This window comes from Pungitius pungitius, chromosome 4, assembly GCF_949316345.1.
Source record: "Pungitius pungitius chromosome 4, fPunPun2.1, whole genome shotgun sequence".
Lineage (NCBI taxonomy): Eukaryota > Metazoa > Chordata > Actinopteri > Perciformes > Gasterosteidae > Pungitius > Pungitius pungitius.
This window is the reverse complement of record NC_084903.1, coordinates 6,614,406-6,633,236: the sequence shown is the minus strand read 5'-3', so window position 1 is coordinate 6,633,236 and position 18,831 is coordinate 6,614,406. Positions and strand designations below refer to the sequence as shown.

Here is an 18,831-nt window from a genome sequence, read left to right as displayed (position 1 = left end):
TGTCCTGTGATTGTCTGCCATGTCTGATTGTTTCCACCTGTGTCCAATCACCTGCACATGTGCCTGGTGTCCCCGTCGCGTCATTGCATATTGTTGCGTGTTGCATGTGGTGCACGTTTCGGTTCCTGTCGGCGTTATTCACCGTTCTGCTTAATAAAAGAAGACTTCTCCTGCAACTTTGCGTATGCGTATTCCTGCACCAGCTCCCCGCCATGACATTTTCAAATCCTCCTTAACTTCAACTTTGCCAATCTTTCAGCTACAGACACTAATTAAACTTTAAAATATTGACAAAAGTCTAAACTATTTTATAAAAAAATAGCTTGTTATCTATTTTACTTTTTTTATAGACACTGATTATGTTTCATTCAATTTTTGTCTCTCTCTGCTCTCTGAGCAGCTTGTTAATGATCTGTTACCATGGCAACTCCTGCACACTATATCTGAAAGTTTTCTTTTAAATATAAATGTCTTTCAAACATACATTGGGGATTACCAGTTACCTTTCTATCAGCAATACACACATTCAGCTACCCATAGTAGCTGAGCACCGGTTCATTCAGAGCACCTTTCATGCAAATACTCGTTAATGAACCCAGCTGCGCTGTTGCCGTGGGTACTCACACATACGCACTGCAGTTTGTCTTTTTGTCTCACACAGCTGAACCATAATACTCGATTAGTGGAGTCACATGACGCAGCTTTCTGTCAACAGACCAACCTCATGAAACCCCATGCTCGACCCCCCCCCCCCCCTTACCCATCCTAGACTAGAAGTAGTGTAGTGTTATTGGTAGTAATAGTATTATCAGCTGTAGTACTAATACCATTAGTCATAGTAGTATTTAGTAACATTTGCATTATTAGCAGTATAAATACTAGTACTACTTTCTTAAAGAAGTAAGAGCAGTAATATCAGTTGCAGGGTCAGTAGTAGTACTACTAGAAGTCATTTTAGTCGTAGTAGAAGTTCTAGTAGTATTGATAGTAATAGTGATATCATTTGTAGTTGAAGTATTAATAGCAGTATAAATACTAGTCCATTTCATAGTACTAAGAGTAGTAATATCAGTTGCAGTGTCACTACTACTGGTAGTAATATTAGACAAAAATAAAGAGGGATGGGGGAAGGGACATTTTTTGAGGGAAGGTTAAGGAGAGGTTGGGGGAAGAAGCAGGGTTAGAAAAGGGGGGGTCATTTTTTAGGCAGCAGAGAGGCAGAGTTGAAAGGGTGAAGCAGCATTCCAAAAGTACCTATTCAACTTTTTTGTCACTGATTATGTTTTATGACATTTTCAGTCCGTTTCTGAGATTTACATTAGTGTATTGGGCCGTCTAGAGCAGGGATGGGCAACTTAAATGATGGAGGGAGCCAACATTTTTCATCAGTGCTACCCGGGGGCCACATAGGACAGCGCACTTCCTAATCAGAATTATAACAAAAATGCTATTTTAAATAAGACCAAAATATGTGTATATGTCTGTATGTTTATTGAACCCACATAATCACAGCATCTGCATATATTTCATGCCCAAATGTATGTATAACAGATCAAATCTTCTTCAACAAAAGGTTTGAATAAATAACCTGTTACTGTAAAAAAAAATTCCGTTGATGAAGGTGACCGAGTGGAAGCGCCATCTAGCGGTGGACTTTGAAATTACAACTTAAAAGTGATTGGGCGCTGTAGAGGACACACATAATTTTCAGAAATGAATCTAGGAGCCATTCCGAATGAGAGCAAGGGCCGCATTCCAGTGGCCCATCCTTGGTCTAGAGTGAACACTGATGAGCTAGAGGGGAGAGCAATGTCAAAATCTGGTACAGAAGATGTTTCTAGGTTTTCCTCATTGCTACAATATTCACGCTTGTTTCATTTTTGGATAAAATGTCAATGCGCTGGTCATAGTCATGTGGCTATAGAATCTCACAGGCGCTTTGAACCACAGAATATAGAGAGCAAGACAAAGTCTGTCTCGACCTCCATAGGGAACAATGCTCTGTGCCAATGCCAATGTTCTGATGACAGGAGGAGGTGGTGGAGGATATCGGGCTGGCTGTGGGGGAATAAGTCGAGCACAGCAACGCAAAATTGGGTGCTCGGATGAACATGGTTATCTTCCTGGACCAGGTGGGGAAGGTGAACAGAGTTGTTGAGATGGGCGTGGTAAATTACATGTTCGTACAGGTGTTGCCACTGACCCAAACGGCAACCAAGGTGGTTCTATCAATTGTCCCTCTATTCATCACTGACAAATTTCTCAGCAGAAAACTTTCCAGACACGGAAAGGTGGTCTCACTGATCAAAAAGATCTTGTCTGGTTGCAGGTCTCAGTTGTTGAAGCACGTGGTGTCTCACTTCAGACACCTCTATATAATACTACAACCGGAATGTAGAGCTCAATCTCCGCTTCCACCTTAAGATAGAGGATTACGAGTGTGTGATTTTTGCAACATCGTCAGCAATTAAATGTTTCGGTTGCGGCGAGGAGTGCCATACCGTAGGTGCCTGCCCGAGCCACGGGAACCTAACGCTGCCTCGTTTCCATCTCGCTGTCACTTGAGCTGAGAACTGGCCGACGCCTCAGAGGAGCTGGGGTCAGCGCCTGCCTGTCCCGGTACGGACATAGAAAACAGATTAAATTCTTCTTCATCACCATCACATTTGATGGAGGAAAGGAGGCTGAGGGAGGAAGCGGTCTGTCAAAAATCTCTCACTGCTCTCTACGCTCTTCAATCCCTTGGCAGAGCTACCCAGCTCAGAGAAAAAAAGAGGAAAGTGGCAGAGGGAGAGGAGAGTCATGTTGGTATAGTGAAGAAGAGAGTCATGTTGGTATAGTGAAGAAGTAGAAGAAAAGGATGAAAAAGAGAAAACTGAATCCAGAAGGCAAGTTAACCGTAACGCCCCCAGTAGAAGTGCATTTTTTTATCACCGCAGCCAAAAGCGTTGCATTCCCACGCTTTCCTAAAGAGACACTATAAGCGTCGTAGAAACTAATAAACGGATGGTCTTCTTCATTTTCTGATTTAAGATTATGAAAAGAAAAAGCACACTTCTCGCTAGAAATGCCACCGAAATGCATACAAATGCTCATGCTTTCTTATAATATTGTGTTTTTAGAGGATAATAAGCTGACAGTCTGCCATTTTCTTTTTTTGCTGACATAAAAAAAAACCGTTGTTGTGACATTGTCACACTTTTGGGGGAAAATTGTAACAATACTACATTTTCCCTTGTGGACCAACAGAGCTATTACAAATTTTGCTGTGAGACTGGGTTGTGTGTGACCATAGGGTTCAAGTGCTGCTGGCCACTGTCAGGGCCTTCGCTGCCATCAGTCACATCATCACATTTTTCTATACATTTTTGTGCTTACTTTGTGACGCCGTGTTGTTAGCTCAATGACGTGTTATAAACTGCTGCGGTTTAGAATAATCTGTCTGCGTAAGAAAGCTCCAATACCTCACAACGCAGCATGTGCGTAAAGGAGCCTTGAATTTGCCTTCAATTTAACAGATTGTGTGTGTGTGTGTGTGTTCCGTTCATTTTCACTGCTGGACACAGAAGTCGTGTTTTCTCAAGATGGCATTTTCACAAAGACTGATACCGTGACTAGGCACTATAGCCTAAATAAGTCCCACTGCATTATAAGTGGCACGTGTGTGCTGTTTGAAGCAACAGCGGGGTTGCTACAATATAAAACCCGCGGGCTGCACCAACATTAAACACAAAATATCGTCGCGAGTTTGAGACCCATGCTCTAGAGGGTTCGGTACACAAGTATTCAGTCACAGACTGAGACAAACTGGCACAAATCAAAGGATTGATACAGACTAAATACAGGCTGGGCAAGCAACGAGACAAAGGTGGAGACAATCACGGAGGAGCTTGTAACCACACACTTAAATACGCATTGCTCTTTTAAATACTACTACACATATCACTAGTACTTCAACTGATACTGCTACTATCACTAACACTACAACTACTAGTATTTCAACTGTTAATACTAAAATTACTCTTACTACTACCAATACTTCTAGTAGTAGTACTAAATACTTTTACTACCAGTAGTGTGACACTGCAACTGATATTACAATTCTTACTATTATAAAAAAGTACTACTAGTATTTATACTGCTATTAACACTTACTAATATTACTAGTAGTAGTAGTACTACTACAACTGATGCTGATAAAACTACTAAAATGACACCTTTTAGTAGTACTAAAAATACTAATGCAACTGATGTTACTACTACAACAAAAAGTACTAGTAGTGTTTATACAGCCATCAATACTACTACGAATTTACTATACCTAATAGTAGTTCTACAGCTGACATTAGTATTACTACTACTAGTTTTTCTCCATCTACTGATAATATAACTAAATCTGCTTCTTCTACTGCTAGTACTACCAGTACCACAATTACAACTAAAACTACTAATATTACTACAAATACAAAATTCATCTGAATTTTTAATTTGTGTATTTTCACCAATGTTTTGAAATTCATTTGAGTATATCTTGTTTCTGTATTTTTAGCATTTAAAAAAAGATCATCAAGATCATTTCAGCTTCTTCCCTTTCTGTATTTTAAACAATTTTTTCAAATTAATTTCAGCTTCTCTCATTCCTTTATTTTACCATATCTAATTAAAATTCTTTCAGCTTTTTCCATTACTGTTTTTATCGGCATTTAAAAAAATATTTTCAGCTTCTCTCATTTACGTATTTTCAGCAAATAAAAAATGTGTTTTTTTTCATTTCTGTATTTCTAGAAATGTATTAAAATTAATTTTAGCTCTTATTTTGATTCTGCATTTGTAACTAACTTTTGAATTTAACAATTTTTTAAAATTAATTTCAGCTTTTAGCATTCCAATCCGTTTTCAGCAGGAAATGTATTTTCTAGTTCAGCTTCTTCCCCAGACTTTGTGCTTTCTCTCCTCACAGGTTTCCTGTGACAATTTCTGGAAAGAGCATGTCGCAGGTGTACAGATTGTAAAGGCAAATTTCTAATTTATCATTTTGGACTTACACTTGCAATTGAATGAAATGAATTCAGTTGGATTCAATAAGAAACATAATTGAGGATCAGAATTCATGGCTTTCAGTGTGTTAGGGTCTTGAGAGGGAAATTGATCCTTGAAACCCATAACCCACTCATTTAATCGAATCAATGACATGAACATCACCTTCAACAGAAATGTGTACCTGTGTGTAAGACAGTGAAAAAGTCTTACCTTGCACCCATTGACTGGTGGTGGTGACAGTGAAACGCTCCCCATAAGCCAACTGAAAAACAGCAGAGCTCCGGGCCTCTGAAGAAGCTTTGGTACCTGTCAAGACATTTTGATATCTTACAACATGTGTGCATTTATACAACAAATATTGAGGAATCGTTTACTCTTACCTTGATAGATGGCATAGCCCTCCACTGCAGAAGACGCATTTCCTTTTGTTACTATAAGGGTCCAGGGATCCCTGTTAGGAAAAAAGAGATGAGAGATAAAGTAGGGAAGGGGAGACAGATAAGGAATGTGACAGTGCACACAATGTGAGAAAAAGTTAGAAATTAAGTCAGAAGTGGAATAAGCTGAGGGGATACACAACTGAGTACAGTTCCTTTACAGTAATACCAATCAAATGTTTTAGTCTCTGCAACAGGAGACAATGCTCAATGGTGTCAAATGCTGGATTAGGGCCATTATAACTGCAATTCAAGTGCTACAATTTGTTCTGTGTTTTTTATTCATGGACTCTCTGCAATCCTGATGTCATCAGAGAGCTCGTTCCACAATTTAGGAGCCAGGACAGCAAAGTGCCACTTTGTCCATGTTCATTCACACTTTACAATGTGATGTCATTACGTTCTAAAATATTTTTTCAGGACCTCACCGAAATTCCAGAGTGCTTATTAGGTGGCTGCCCACCCTAGAGAGGCTCTTCTTGGCCAAGTCCTCCAAGTTGTTGGAGCCCTCGTCATTGACCACCATGGCCAGAATCAGCCCGGTCTCCACACCATCCACATACTTTGCAAGGCGACGACTCTCATTCTTAGTACGGTATGTGTCAAATCTGTGGGAGTAAAAGAAAACGAAATCATTATAGCATGCATAATGATGGCTACTTCTAGCAGGATAATGCACCATGTCACTCTACGGTGTGGGTTGGTCGGGCTCCGGACAAAGGCACTTGACACCAGGGTGGCGAGTTTCAAATGTGTTTTTATTTATTTCTGCTCAGTAAAACGCGCCGGCGTCCCGCTCGCTCGTTCGCCTCACTGTTTAAATAGGGAGGAGAGGACACACACACGCGTCAATTATCGCCAGCTGATTGCCAAGCGTTCCCACCTTGCTCTGTTCCCCCTGCCACTCATCACTATCTCCCCTCTGCAGCCGAGCCGAAACCACGCTCAGTACGACGAGCCGGCGTCCCGCTCGCTCGTTCGCACTTCTCCCCTCGCTCGCTCACCTCACTGTTTAAATAGGGAGGAGAGGACACACAAACGCGTCAATTGTCGCCAGCTGATTGCCAAGCGTTCCCACCTGGCACTGTTCCCCGAGCCACTCCCCCTCTCTCCCCCCTGCAGCCAAGTCGAAACCACGCCCGCCACCACAGTCACAAAGCTCGAATCATTTCAAATTGTTTTCTTGAACATGACAATGAGTTCACTGTACTAAAATGGCCCCCACAGTCACCAGATGTGGTGGAACGGGAGCTTCGTGCCCTGGATGAGCATCCCACAAATATTCTGCAAGATGCTATCCTATCAATATGGGCCAACATTTCTAAAGAATGCTTTCAGCACCTTGTTGATTCAATGCTACGTAGAATTAAGGCAGTTCTGAAGGCGAAAGGGGGTCAAACACAGTATTAGTCATCCTTTCAACGGCTAGTCCTGTCCCATCTAAAGTCGCTCACCGACCCCCTCCTGGCCCCCCTGCAGTTCGTCTACAGAGCCAACAGGTCTGTAGATGATGCTGTCAACATGGCCCTCCACTTCGTCCTCCAGCATCTGGACTCCCCAGGAACCTACGCCAGGATCCTGTTTGTGGACTTCAGCTCTGCCTTCAACACCATCATCCCGTCTCTGCTGCAGGACAAACTCTCTCAGCTGCACGTGCCCGACTCCACCTGCAAGTGGATCACTGACTTCTTGTCCGACAGGAAGCAGCAGGTGAAGCTGGGGAAACACATCTCTGCCTCTCGGTCCATCAGCACCGGTTCCCCCCAAGGCTGCGTTTTTTCCCCTCTGCTCTTCTCCCTGTACACCAACAACTGCACCTCTAGTCACCAGTCCGTCAAGCTCCTGAAGTTTGCTGATGACACCACCCTCATTAGACTGATCTCTGGTGGGAACGAGTCCGCCTACAGGTGGGAGTCTGACCACCAGCGAGAACAACCTGATGCTTAACGCCCTGATGACAGTGGAGATGGTCGTGTACTTCAGGAACAACGCAGCCCCACCTTCCCCCTTCACCTTGTGCAATCTGCCGTCTCTTCAAGACTTGTTCACTTCCAGGTCTTTGAAGCGGGCCAGAAAGATTGTAGCCGACCCCTCTCCCCCCGGACATGAACCGTTTGTGCCCCTTCCATCCGGCAGGAGGCTGAGGTCCATCAGGACTAAGAAAAAAAAGTATGGCAACGTTTAAAGTTTGATAAAATTTGCATGAGAAGGGTCCATGTTGCTAAATACCCAACCGAGATTGGCTTGTGCCGTTTTGAAAAAGGAATCTACCACCGACCACTTGTTCGCACCCGGCACCACTCTGATTTGTGTCATCTGCAGGTGCACCCGTGGAGAAAACCAATAGTGTCGTCCAACCACAATCAAATTCACTCTATCCGGATGGCGCAATATATCTGGATATCTAGATTTTTGTGTGTGTGTTTTTGAACGACGACAAGCCAGAATGTAAACAATAAAAAAATGGAGGAATAGGAGTAACAAGGCTATTTTTAAGGAGTAGAAAGTGTAAATCGTAAAATAACGTGTAATAATAAAAAAATTAATAATACCTTTTCATTTTTGTACCGCTTTTCCAAATGCTCAAAGTCACATAAAACATTTCAAAATATCCTAAAAGCTAAGCAATAAATAAATAAAACCAAGCAAATAGCGAACATACAAAATACATACACTAAAGTCATACATTAAAAACACTTCTGAAGAGGTGGGTTTTGAGTTTTGTTTTGAATGTGGAGAGGTCAGAGGTCGGGTGGGTTTAGGGAGAGTGTCCCAGAGGACGGGGGCAGCTATGGAAAAGTATAGATACCTTAAGTAGAAATTTTGTTCTTGACACCTCTGGTTTTATTATTCTTCATAAGATATAAAAAGAAGAAAGGTGTGTATTTATATTGTAGTTTAGTTATCATATTAGCGTAAAATGTAAAATCAGACAAAGAAAATCTCACAATTTTATGCAGTATTAATAAGATATTGTAAATCACGGAAACATGTAAGCTCAGGTTGATGGCAAAGGTTAGTGATGAAAAATGTATTTTCTTCATTTAAGAGAGACCTTATATAAGGTGAGCAACCAATGACATTAATAAAACACTATCTCACTTTAAAGAAAGATTTGCTTTTCCCCCTCTTCTAAATTAATAACTAATAATTAAGCAGTTGACTCCTTCTGTATCAAAAACTGTATTGTGGTGCATTAGTAGATTAGTAGTAGAGTCTGATGACAGTAAATTAGAGAAGCTTTCATGCAGGTCAATTCCTTTACTCATTATCTAAAAATTAAAATCATGTATTTAATCACAATAAAAGCTGTACATCAGTGCATTTGGAATAAAATATGTTTTGGACAATTAAGCCTGAAAATGTATTAAGAATGACTACAACTACTCAATACATGAAACAAAGTAAGAGCCTCTGCTCTGAGGTTTACCCTACCTGTCATTTTCCAGAACCTCTCCAGTCTTGGGGTCAATGACATGGATAATGATGCCTCGGCTCCCCCAGCTTCTCTGGAACAGATAGCTGTTTTGGTTGCTCTCTCCCGGGTGCAGGGTCTTGTTGAGAAACGTCCATGCCAGCTTATTTTCTCCGTGGATCGCTAGTGTCCCTCCTGTCCCCACGCCAATGTACTTTTTCCCAAAGTAACTGTGTTCATCATCACTGTCATCCAATCTGCAAAAAAGGATATGATAATGCTTACAGGGAATGTAACAGATTAACAGCAGCGTATAGTACAAACAGAAAACATAATTATATCATATATATTATATACGGTGGCCGAGAAGGTTCAGACAAATGCAAAAGCCACAACACAACCGCAAATGCCACAACACGAACGGCACAACACAAAATACAAAAGCCGCAACACAACCGCAAATGCCACAACACAACCGAAAGTCGCAACACAACACAAAAACGAAAACGGAAGTAGCTAAGTAACTGCCCACGGGAGCGAGCGTATTTTGGAGGAACGCCCACGGCCGTCCGTGAGCGCCGGTCAGCGGGGAAGCTGGAGCGGCTGTCAGTGGTGTCCTTGACGCTACACTGATACGCTCGTTACTGTGGGCATTCCTCCAAAATACTGTAACATTCTGTGCCAATAAAGAGCCAGTTTATCATTACCCGGGTTTATTGTTGACTGTTTTTTTTACACACCAGTAAGAACTACAACTTCCCACAACATTTAGGAACTTAAGACACGCTACAATACGCTCGCTCCCGTGGGCAGTTACTTAGCTACTTCCGTTTTCGCTTTCGTGTTGTGGCCTTCGTGTTGTGTTGTGGCGTTCGTGTTGTGTTGCAGCGTTCTGTTGTCTTGCGGCATTTGCGGTTGTGTTGCGTGCGGCTTTTGTATTTTTTGTTGTGGCGTTCGCGTTGTGGCTTTTGTATTTTGTGTTGTGGCGTTTGCGTTGTGGCTTTTGTATTTTGTGTTGTGGCGTTTGCGTTTGCGTTGTGGCTTTTGTATTTTGTGTTGTGGTGTTCGTGTTGTGGCATTTGCGGTTGTGTTGTGGCTTTTGTATTTGTCTGAACCTTCTCGGGCACCGTAATTATATCATAAAATTGCAAATAAGCATTATGGAACAGTAATATAAATCCACAATAACCAAAATATTAAATATAAATTGTTATAATAATTATGCCACAGTGTATTTATAATGCACAGGTTTGGTTTTGTGTACTGGGAGCAGTTGACCACATTTTAATAGTTACCATAATTCTGTGTATAGAAGACTGAAAGTCCAGAACCATGCAACAGCTTAGTGGGGTAGTAGTAGCAGCATTTGTTTAAGTAATAGCAGTAGTAGTAGTCGCTGTAGTAAGGCTGTTGCGGTAGTGTGGTCTCTCTCTCTCTCTCTCTCATAATCACATAATGGCTAACACACCTGGTGCTATGATAGCATACAGGCACTAGAGCCCTTTGATTTCTCCAAGCCACATAACAGGATGAGATTGATCCACGCACGCAAGCAAGCAACCCAACAGGGAGCTCTGAAATACAATAGAATATGTGGATATATTGTATGGGAGACTAAGCAGATAATCCTGTGAGGCTTGATACTCAGTGCGGTGGCGGTCCGGCCGACGATTCACTGACGTCGGGATGTGCGCACTCCTGTGGCGGGTGCTGCTAACAGATCCCGTCGGATCAGGATTATTTATTTATATCCGTTAATGAACTTTTCTCCTTGTGTTACCCTGGCAATCGCTGGCATTGCAGACGATTGGGTTGATTCTTACTGTGAATATCTACGTACTTCCGGTTTAGCGGCTACGCTTCGTATTTTCGTTTTATGGGAAAAACCCCAAAAGGCATTAAAGGAGTAGAAATTTGTAAGTCTGTCTCGTTTTTTGGTTCTAAACGAAGAACGAGAAAACGACTACCCATTTCTGTTTTCCCGTTTTGGATCTAAAACGAAAAACAAGAACAATTCAAATTAAGATTGGACGGGTCCTCCCTACTCCATGCATGTTGGGTTAGTGGCCAGATGGTTAGAAATGCGGTCAAGGACGCCTGCAGGGTTCACAAGTCAGTGGTGTTAGTTCATGTTTCCACCAGGCTTGGATTATAATATTCCAATTCAATTCAATTCATTTTATTTTGTATAGCCCAAAATCGCAAATTACAAATTTGCCTCAGAGGGCTTTACAGTCTGTACACATGCAACATCCTCTGTCCCGAAACCCTCACATCGGCACAGGAAAAACTCCCCAAAATATGAAAAAACCCTTCAATGGGGAAAAAAGGGAAGAAACCTTAGGGAGAACGTCAGAGGAGGGATCCCTCTCCCGGGATGGACAGACTGCAATGGATGTCATGTGTACAGAATCAACAATGTAAAAGATGTACAATACATTCAATTTCTCTAACTGAAATGATACAAGTAATTGCAAGTAGCAGAAGAGGTGTACGGCAGGACCACTGCAGGGACAACCTCCATCAGATCGAACCACCATCCACAGAGGCTTCTGTGGGGAGGGAGAGCAGAAAGATGTTGGTTTTTGATGACAGTAATATGAATCATATTTAAAGTAATGATGATGGCAGCAGCAGGTGTCAGCAGAGCCATGAGCCAGGAGTCAGAACCGGGGTCCGCACGAAACTATGATCCACGGAGACCTGCTAGGCGAGAAAGCACAAAAAACTCCCGGAAAGAAGCTTAATTAGTGATGTACATTAATAAAGCATGGATGATTGTGGGAGGAGAGAGTGAGAGTGAGAGAGGGGCTCGGTGTGTCCTAAGAAGTCCCCCGGCAGTCTAAGCCTAGAGCAGCTTAACTAAGGGCTGGTCCAGGCTAACCTGAGCCAGCCCTAACTATAAGCAATATCAAAGAGGAACGTTTTAAGCTTTATCTTAAATGAACTGACCGAGTCTGCCCCCCGGACTGAAAGTGGAAGCTGGTTCCACAAAAGAGGAGCTTGATAACTGAAGGCTCTGGCCCCCATCCTACTTTTTAAAACTCTAGGAACCACAAGTAGCCCAGCATCTATGGAGCGTAGATGCCTTGTAGGACAATACGGTGTAACAAGCTCTTTAAGATAAGACGGTGCCTCACCAGCAAGTGCCTTGTAGGTGAGGAGAAGTACCTTAAATTCTATTCTTGATTTAACAGGAAGCCAGTGCAGAGAAGTTAATACAGGAGTTATATGATCCCATTTCTTAGTTCTTGTTAATACACGTGCTGCAGCATTCTGAATCAGTTGGAGAGGTTTAAGCGATTTACAAGAGCAGCCTGATAACAAAGAATTACAGTAATCCAGTCTAGAAGTAACAAATGCATGAACTAGTTTTTCTGCATCACTTTGAGACAGGAAGTTCCTGATTTTTGATATATTCCGTAGATGAAAAAAGGCAGTCCTTGAAGTCTTCTTTATATGAGAGTTGAAGGACATATCCTGGTCGAAGAGAACTCCAAGATTTCTGACGGTGCTGTTGGATACCAGAGCAATTCCATCCATAGAGACTGTATCACGTGACAGCTGACTTCGAAGGCGCTCTGGGCCTATCATGATAACTTCCGTTTTTTCCGAGTTTAACATCAGGAAGTTGCAGGTCATCCAAGTTTTGATGTCTCCAAGACAGTCCTGAAGTCTAACAAGTTGGTTGGTGTCTTCTGGCTTGATCGATAGATACAGTTGAGTATCGTCTGCATAACAATGGAAGTTTATGCGGTGTTTTCTGATAACGTCGCCCAAAGGAAGCATGTACAGGGTAAATAGAATCGGTCCAAGCACAGAACCTTGTGGGACTCCGTGACCAACATTCGTGGTCCTCGATGATTCACCGTTCACAAACACAAACTGGGATCGATCCGATAAATAAGATTTAAACCAGCTGAGTGCAGTTCCTTTGATGCCAATCAAGTGTTCCAGTCTCTGCAGCAGGATACGGTGATCGATGGTGTCAAATGCAGCACTGAGGTCCAGCAATACAAGAAAAGATACAAGTCCTTGGTCCGATGCAAGTAGAAGATCATTTGTAATTTTCACCAGTGCCGTTTCTGTGCTGTGATGCATTCGAAATCCTGACTGGAAATCCTCGAACAAAGCATTGTTTTGTAGAAAGTCACATAATTGATTCGCGACAGATTTCTCCAGGATCTTAGCGAGGAAGGGAAGATTAGAGATGGGTCTGTAGTTAGCCAACACCTCTGGAGCTAGGGTAGGTTTCTTCAGAAGAGGTTTAATTACAGCTACCTTGAAGGACTGTGGTACATGTCCTGTCAACAAAGACAGATTCATAATATCCAGTAGGGATGTGCTAATTAACGGAAAAACTTCCTTAAGCAGCTTAGTTGGAATCGGATCCAGGAGACGTGGAAGAGTTGGATTTCAAAATTGTAGAAGTCAGTTGATCAAGGTTGATGGAAGAGAAACCATCCAAGTAGGTATCAGGGCCCACGGCTGCATCCAAGGATCCTACATCCGCGGACGGGTTGGCTCCGGTTGGGGGTAGTAGACCATCAATTTTCTCTTTGATAGTCAGAATCTTATTATTGAAGAAGTTCATAATATGCATGTATAGAGGGTAAGGATGTCATGAGAATTGAGAAATATGGAGCAGCTTAGATGAAGTATGTCTCGAGTTGAAACCACTGTTCCATTTGTTCTCTTTTCTTCTTTGCCACGATTTAAGTTTTTATTTAGTCTATCATGAACATCGTCAAAGGTGACATTCTTTCTGAGTAGAATGTAATGTCTTTAATAGAGCAGCAATCATGAGGCCAATGTAATTCTGGATGAGCTGCATAAGAAATACAGTTTGGAGTTTAACACCAGTCATGTGGGAGACACTGCAAACATGTGGAAGATGGTGCTATGGTCAGATGTGACCAAAATGGATCCTGAACCCAAAACTGCCCATCATCTTGATAACCCCATTGAGCACATGATCCCAACATGGAATTATTGAAGTGCTGGCACCATTTCACTTTTATATTGGACCTATTCAATGAAAGAGATAAATATAACGGCCAAAAACAGGCCAAAGAGGCAGATTTTCACCCATTAATTACAGCGCCCCCTATTCTTCAAAAATTGAACCTATTAGGGTGTGTTTAGGGCTTCAATGTTCACACATGCTATAATTTTGGTGAGGGCAGGCCAAGTCATTCGGAAGTTAAAAATCTGCCAGTCTAAGCCACACCCCTTGCGAAGTTAACTATCCCATATCAAAACAATGAGTTATCAGCAACATTCTGATATATCAAGGGCACATTGACCCAATTATGATCCACTGACTGTTTCGTGACAATCAAACTCAGCGTTTAGGAGAAATTGCCAAAAATGTGTTTTTTTAGGTGCATTTGCATACCATGATTGACTTTTTTGTACTGGCTAAAGTTACCTCTAGAACTGAGCCTGTCCGTCTACGGTTGTCAGGTGACCACTCTGAAGAAATTAGTTTTTTGATCATCAGTTCACCTCACGTCACTCTGATCTTGGGCCACACCTGGCTGGTGAAGCACAACCCCACCATCAACTGGGCAACAGGCAGGATTACAAATTGGAGCTCAGCATGGCATGCCCATTGTATTCTGTCTGCTGCCTATCCTCAGTCTGAGGGTGGCCGAGAGACAGTCTATCAACCCCCTGATCTGACACCAGTTTCCCCGCTATCTATCATGACCTCGGTGAGGTGTTCAATAAACAACAGGCACTCTTACTAACCCCTCATCGTCTTTATGATTCTGCCATTGAATTGATACCGGGCGGCCTCTATCCAAACGGACGTCCCTGCAGCATCTCTCGACGCGAGCAGGACGCTATGGAGTAATATATCCCTTGATGCCTCATTTTGTCCCTTGTCGTCCCCTCTAGGAACAGGCTTCTTTTTGGAAAGAAGGACGGCACGCTGAGGCCTTGTATTGATTTTTGGGAACCTAACAACATTACAATCAAGAACAAATACCCTCTGGCCGTTATGAACACAGCGTTTCACTCCCTTCAGGGATCCACCATATTCACTAAACTGGACCTCCGCAACGCATTCCACCTGGTAAGGGTAAGGGAGGGAGATGAATGGCTCAAAGGTTTTAACACACCTATGGGTCACTTTGAGTATCTGGTGATGCCATTCGGACTCACTAATGCTCCGGCAGTTTTTCAATGTCTGGTCAATGACGTACTTAGGGACATTGGGCGGATTGGACGTTTTGTGTTTGTTAACTTGGATGACATTTTAATATTTTCTAAGGACCACTCTGAGCACATACAGCATGTTCGCCAGGTGCTCCAACGGTTACTGGAGAACCGGCTATACGTGAAAGCGCCAGTTCCACTCCTCCATGTGGCCTTCCTGGGATACATCATTGCAAAGGGGCAGGTAAAGATGGATCCAACCAAGGTGGGTGCAGTCCTAGAGTGGCCGAGACCAGGTTTGGAGGTTTTTGGTCTTCGCTAATTTCTACATGCGATTTATACGCAACTACAGTCGTGTGGCTGCTCCCCTGACTGCTCTTACCTCCAGCGTTCGACGTTTCATCTGGACCCTCGAAGCAGAGTAGGTGTTTCGGGACCATAAGGCCCGGTTCACGTCAGCACCCATCCTCTCCAAGCCAGACTCGTCAAGGCAGTTTGTGGTGGAAGTAGATGGTTCAGACATAGGGGTGGGGGTAGTTTTGTCCCTGCGTTCCGCCGGGGATGGTAAGTTCCACCCCTGTGCATTTCTGTCTCGCCATTTGTCCCCAGCTGAGGCAAATTATGACGTGGGAAATCGTGAGCTTTTTGGCGTCAAGATCGCCTTGGAGGAGTGGCATCATTGGCTGGAGGGGGTGGAGCTCCCATTTGTGGTCTGGACAGACCACAAGAACGAAGTATGTAAGATCAGCCAAGCGCCTCAACTCCCACCAAGACAGGTGGGCTCTGTTTTTTGGCTGATTTCTGTTTTCTCTCACCTACAGGCCTTGCTCCCAGAACGGTAAGCCAGATCCTGTTGCGAGTATTCACTAAGGCAGTGCCCAGCCAGACATGATTGTGCCCAGGACTTGTGTGGTTGGAGCTGTTCTAGGGAGAGTGGAAGAGGAGGTAAAAGCGGCTCTCCTAAACAACCCTGGCCCAGGTAACTGGCATTGGATTTTGTGACTGGGTTGCCCTCCTCTGAAGGTAATACAGTCATACTTACCATAGTGGACCGTTTTAGTAAATTTGTGTGTTTCCTTCCACTGCCCAAGCTCCCCTCAGCAAAAGAAACCGCAGCAGTACTGGTCAAGGAGATATTCTGTCTCTACTACCTACCTAATGACCTAGTGTCCGACCAGGGATCCCAGTTCACTTCAGCGGTGTGTGGCGGGCCTTCTGCATGGCCGTTCTCTGGGTTCCACCCTCAGACGAATGGCCAGGCAGAAAGGGCCAACCAGACCCTAGAGACTACGCTGCAATGTGTACTCTCTTCCAACCTGCCTCCTGGTCTTCCCAGCTCCCTTGTGCGGAGTATGCCCATAACTCGCTCCCCACCTCTGCCACAGGTATGTCGCCATTCCAGTGCCTTTACGGTTATCAACCTCTCCTGTTTCCATCCCAGGAGACCTGGCTGTGCCTTCGGTGTAGGCTCATATTCGGCCGTCATCGGACATGGCATCGGGCCAGGGCCTCCCTGCTCAGGGCTTTGGAACAGTATCAATGACACGCCAACACCTGCCGCGCGCCGGCTCCAGCCTATTCCATCGGGGACAAGGTATGGCTCTCCACGAAGAACCTACCGTTAAGGACTGAATCCCGGAAGTTGTCCCAGAGGTACATCAAGCCGTTTAGGGTGGACCGGGTCATCAACCAACCGGTGGTCCGGTTGAAGCTGCCTCGGACCCTTGGGGTCCACCCAGCCTTCCACGTTTCCTGCCTGAAACAGGTCCTCCTCAGTCCCTTAATACCTCCTCCTCCTTGTCCTCCACCACCTCGGATCATTGACGGGGACCCTGTGTACACAGTAAGGCGGATTATGGACTCCCGCCGTCAGGGTCGAGGGTACCAGTTTCTAGTAGATTGGGAGGGTTATGAACCTGAGGAGAGGTGCTGGATTTCTACCGCCGTCGACCCAGGGCGGGTGGTCCGCCAGGGGGCAGTCGTCGGGGGGGAGGTACTGTCACAAACCCCTCATCGTGCGTCCTGCTGGTTAGAGGAGTGGTAGAGGCTCGGACCAACACACCTGCTCCCCATCAAAATCAACAACAAGATAAAGAGGAGGACCTGACATCTCATCGCCGCTGGATCATTGCATGTCGCATTTGTGCGTCGATAGGACAACTACTGAATAGTTTTTCTGACCTGGCTCTTTTTTTCGTTTTTGATTCTGTTTTTTTTCTGTCCCCAGGATCACCACCACTCCCGACTAGCTGGCCTCCTCACTCCTCATCTGATTTGTTTGAATAAATACCTGTTTTGGTATGGCACCATTTATCTTGTTCCTGCACTACGTTGTCCATCCATTATTGTACTGTCTGCTGTCATGCACCAATTGCCAAGTCAAATTACATGTATGTCTCACATATTATGGCAATAAACGTTTCCTGATTCCTGACTGTTGATGCATTTCTCACTGCCCTGTATTTATTAGCAGAACATTGCAAATTTGGGATGTTGCATGAAGAACTTGTAAGAGGCCGGATTGTGGTGTGGATGTCAGACAAACGTCTCTCACAATGCATGTAAAACTTAATATGGCAGTCTGACAGTGATAAGAGAAAAAAAGCAGCAATACACACTGAGGGAGGATGCCAGTGATGTAATACAAATGGATATGAGCTTGGTAGAAACGGCCTCAACGCTTTTGTGGCAATAACCTTCAATGGCATAACCTTGGTTTAGACCAGGGGTGTCAAACATACGGCCCGCGGGCCGGAACCGGCCCCCAAGGAGGTTCGATCAGGCCCGCAGGATAATTTGAAAGTGGAAAAAATGCATAAAAGACATGGAATTAATTCGCTGCAATTCATGGATTATCCGCTAAGGGGCGCACTCTTTCCATCAGAGTAGAAGACAAGCCGCATCACTGAGACAGACTGAAAACAGCAGACGGTATCAATGCGCCATCTGCTGCTTGTTATGACGTTGTTAATACCTTGGTCTCTACCTCTCCGCTACACCCTCATTAGCCAAAATGTCGTTATCCAAACGGAGAAAAGTAGATAAGGAGTGTAGAATTTTCAAAGAAAAATGGACCATGTCCTATTTATTTACAGAGATGCACGGATAACCTTTGTGCTTGGTGTGTTTGCAACAAGTTTCGGTATTGAAGGAATATAATATTCGACGCCACTACGAGACTCATCACAGCGAAAAATATGACGGCTTGCAAGGACAACTGAGAAGAGATAAGATTAACGTTAGTCAGCAGCTTCAAAACAAAAGTTGTGTGATGGAATTCTACTGTTCATACAACTCCATAAATTTTCAGTATGTATTGTATGTGTATGTATGTTTCATGTATGAAGTTTACAGATTTACAGGACAGGCGAACACTTTCATTACACATTTAAAATCACTCTCCTTAGTTTGTAAGGTGTACGCAGGGATTACATTTAGATTTTATATGCGTATGTGTAGGTGGTTTAAAAATTCCTTTCTTTAAAAGTCTAATTTAATCTTAAAGTGCATTACTATATTTTTCAGTACCAATTAAAGTTTTGTGCCTTTGTTCAATCAGTGGGATCAGTTGCAATGCATATTTGTGAATGATAAAAGTAAATTGCACATTTCTCTAAGGAAATATGAGGTGTTTCATGAAATGTTTTGTAAAAGGATAGTTCATTAAATTTCAATATTTTCCTAATGTTCTTTTGCTTCTTTACACCAAAACAAAGGAAAGACATGATATTTTGGTTATTTATAGCAGAGTATGGTATAATTTTAATGGTCCGG

At 43.4% G+C, this 18,831-nt stretch overlaps 1 protein-coding gene across 4 annotated transcripts in view; it reads right to left on the bottom strand.

Annotated features, from left to right (window-relative positions):
- Nucleotides 1-18,831, bottom strand: part of LOC119195232 (cell migration-inducing and hyaluronan-binding protein) — a 172,022-nt gene that overhangs the window by 103,591 nt on the left and 49,600 nt on the right. For 3 of the 4 annotated variants that reach the window (XR_009956013.1, XM_062561685.1, XM_062561687.1), the window contains 4 exons: nt 8,913-9,149; nt 5,906-6,085; nt 5,421-5,491; nt 5,251-5,346 (listed from right to left, as the gene is read on the bottom strand). Coding sequence is in view for 3 of the 4 variants with exons in the window: in XM_062561685.1 (XP_062417669.1) it covers nt 5,251-5,346; nt 5,421-5,491; nt 5,906-6,085; nt 8,913-9,149 (584 nt within the window). In the remaining variant the exon portion in view is untranslated. Of the gene's footprint in view, nt 1-5,250; nt 5,347-5,420; nt 5,492-5,905; nt 6,086-7,490; nt 7,634-8,912; nt 9,150-18,831 lie in introns of those variants that run through there. The other variant, XM_062561686.1, reaches the window with a different exon arrangement.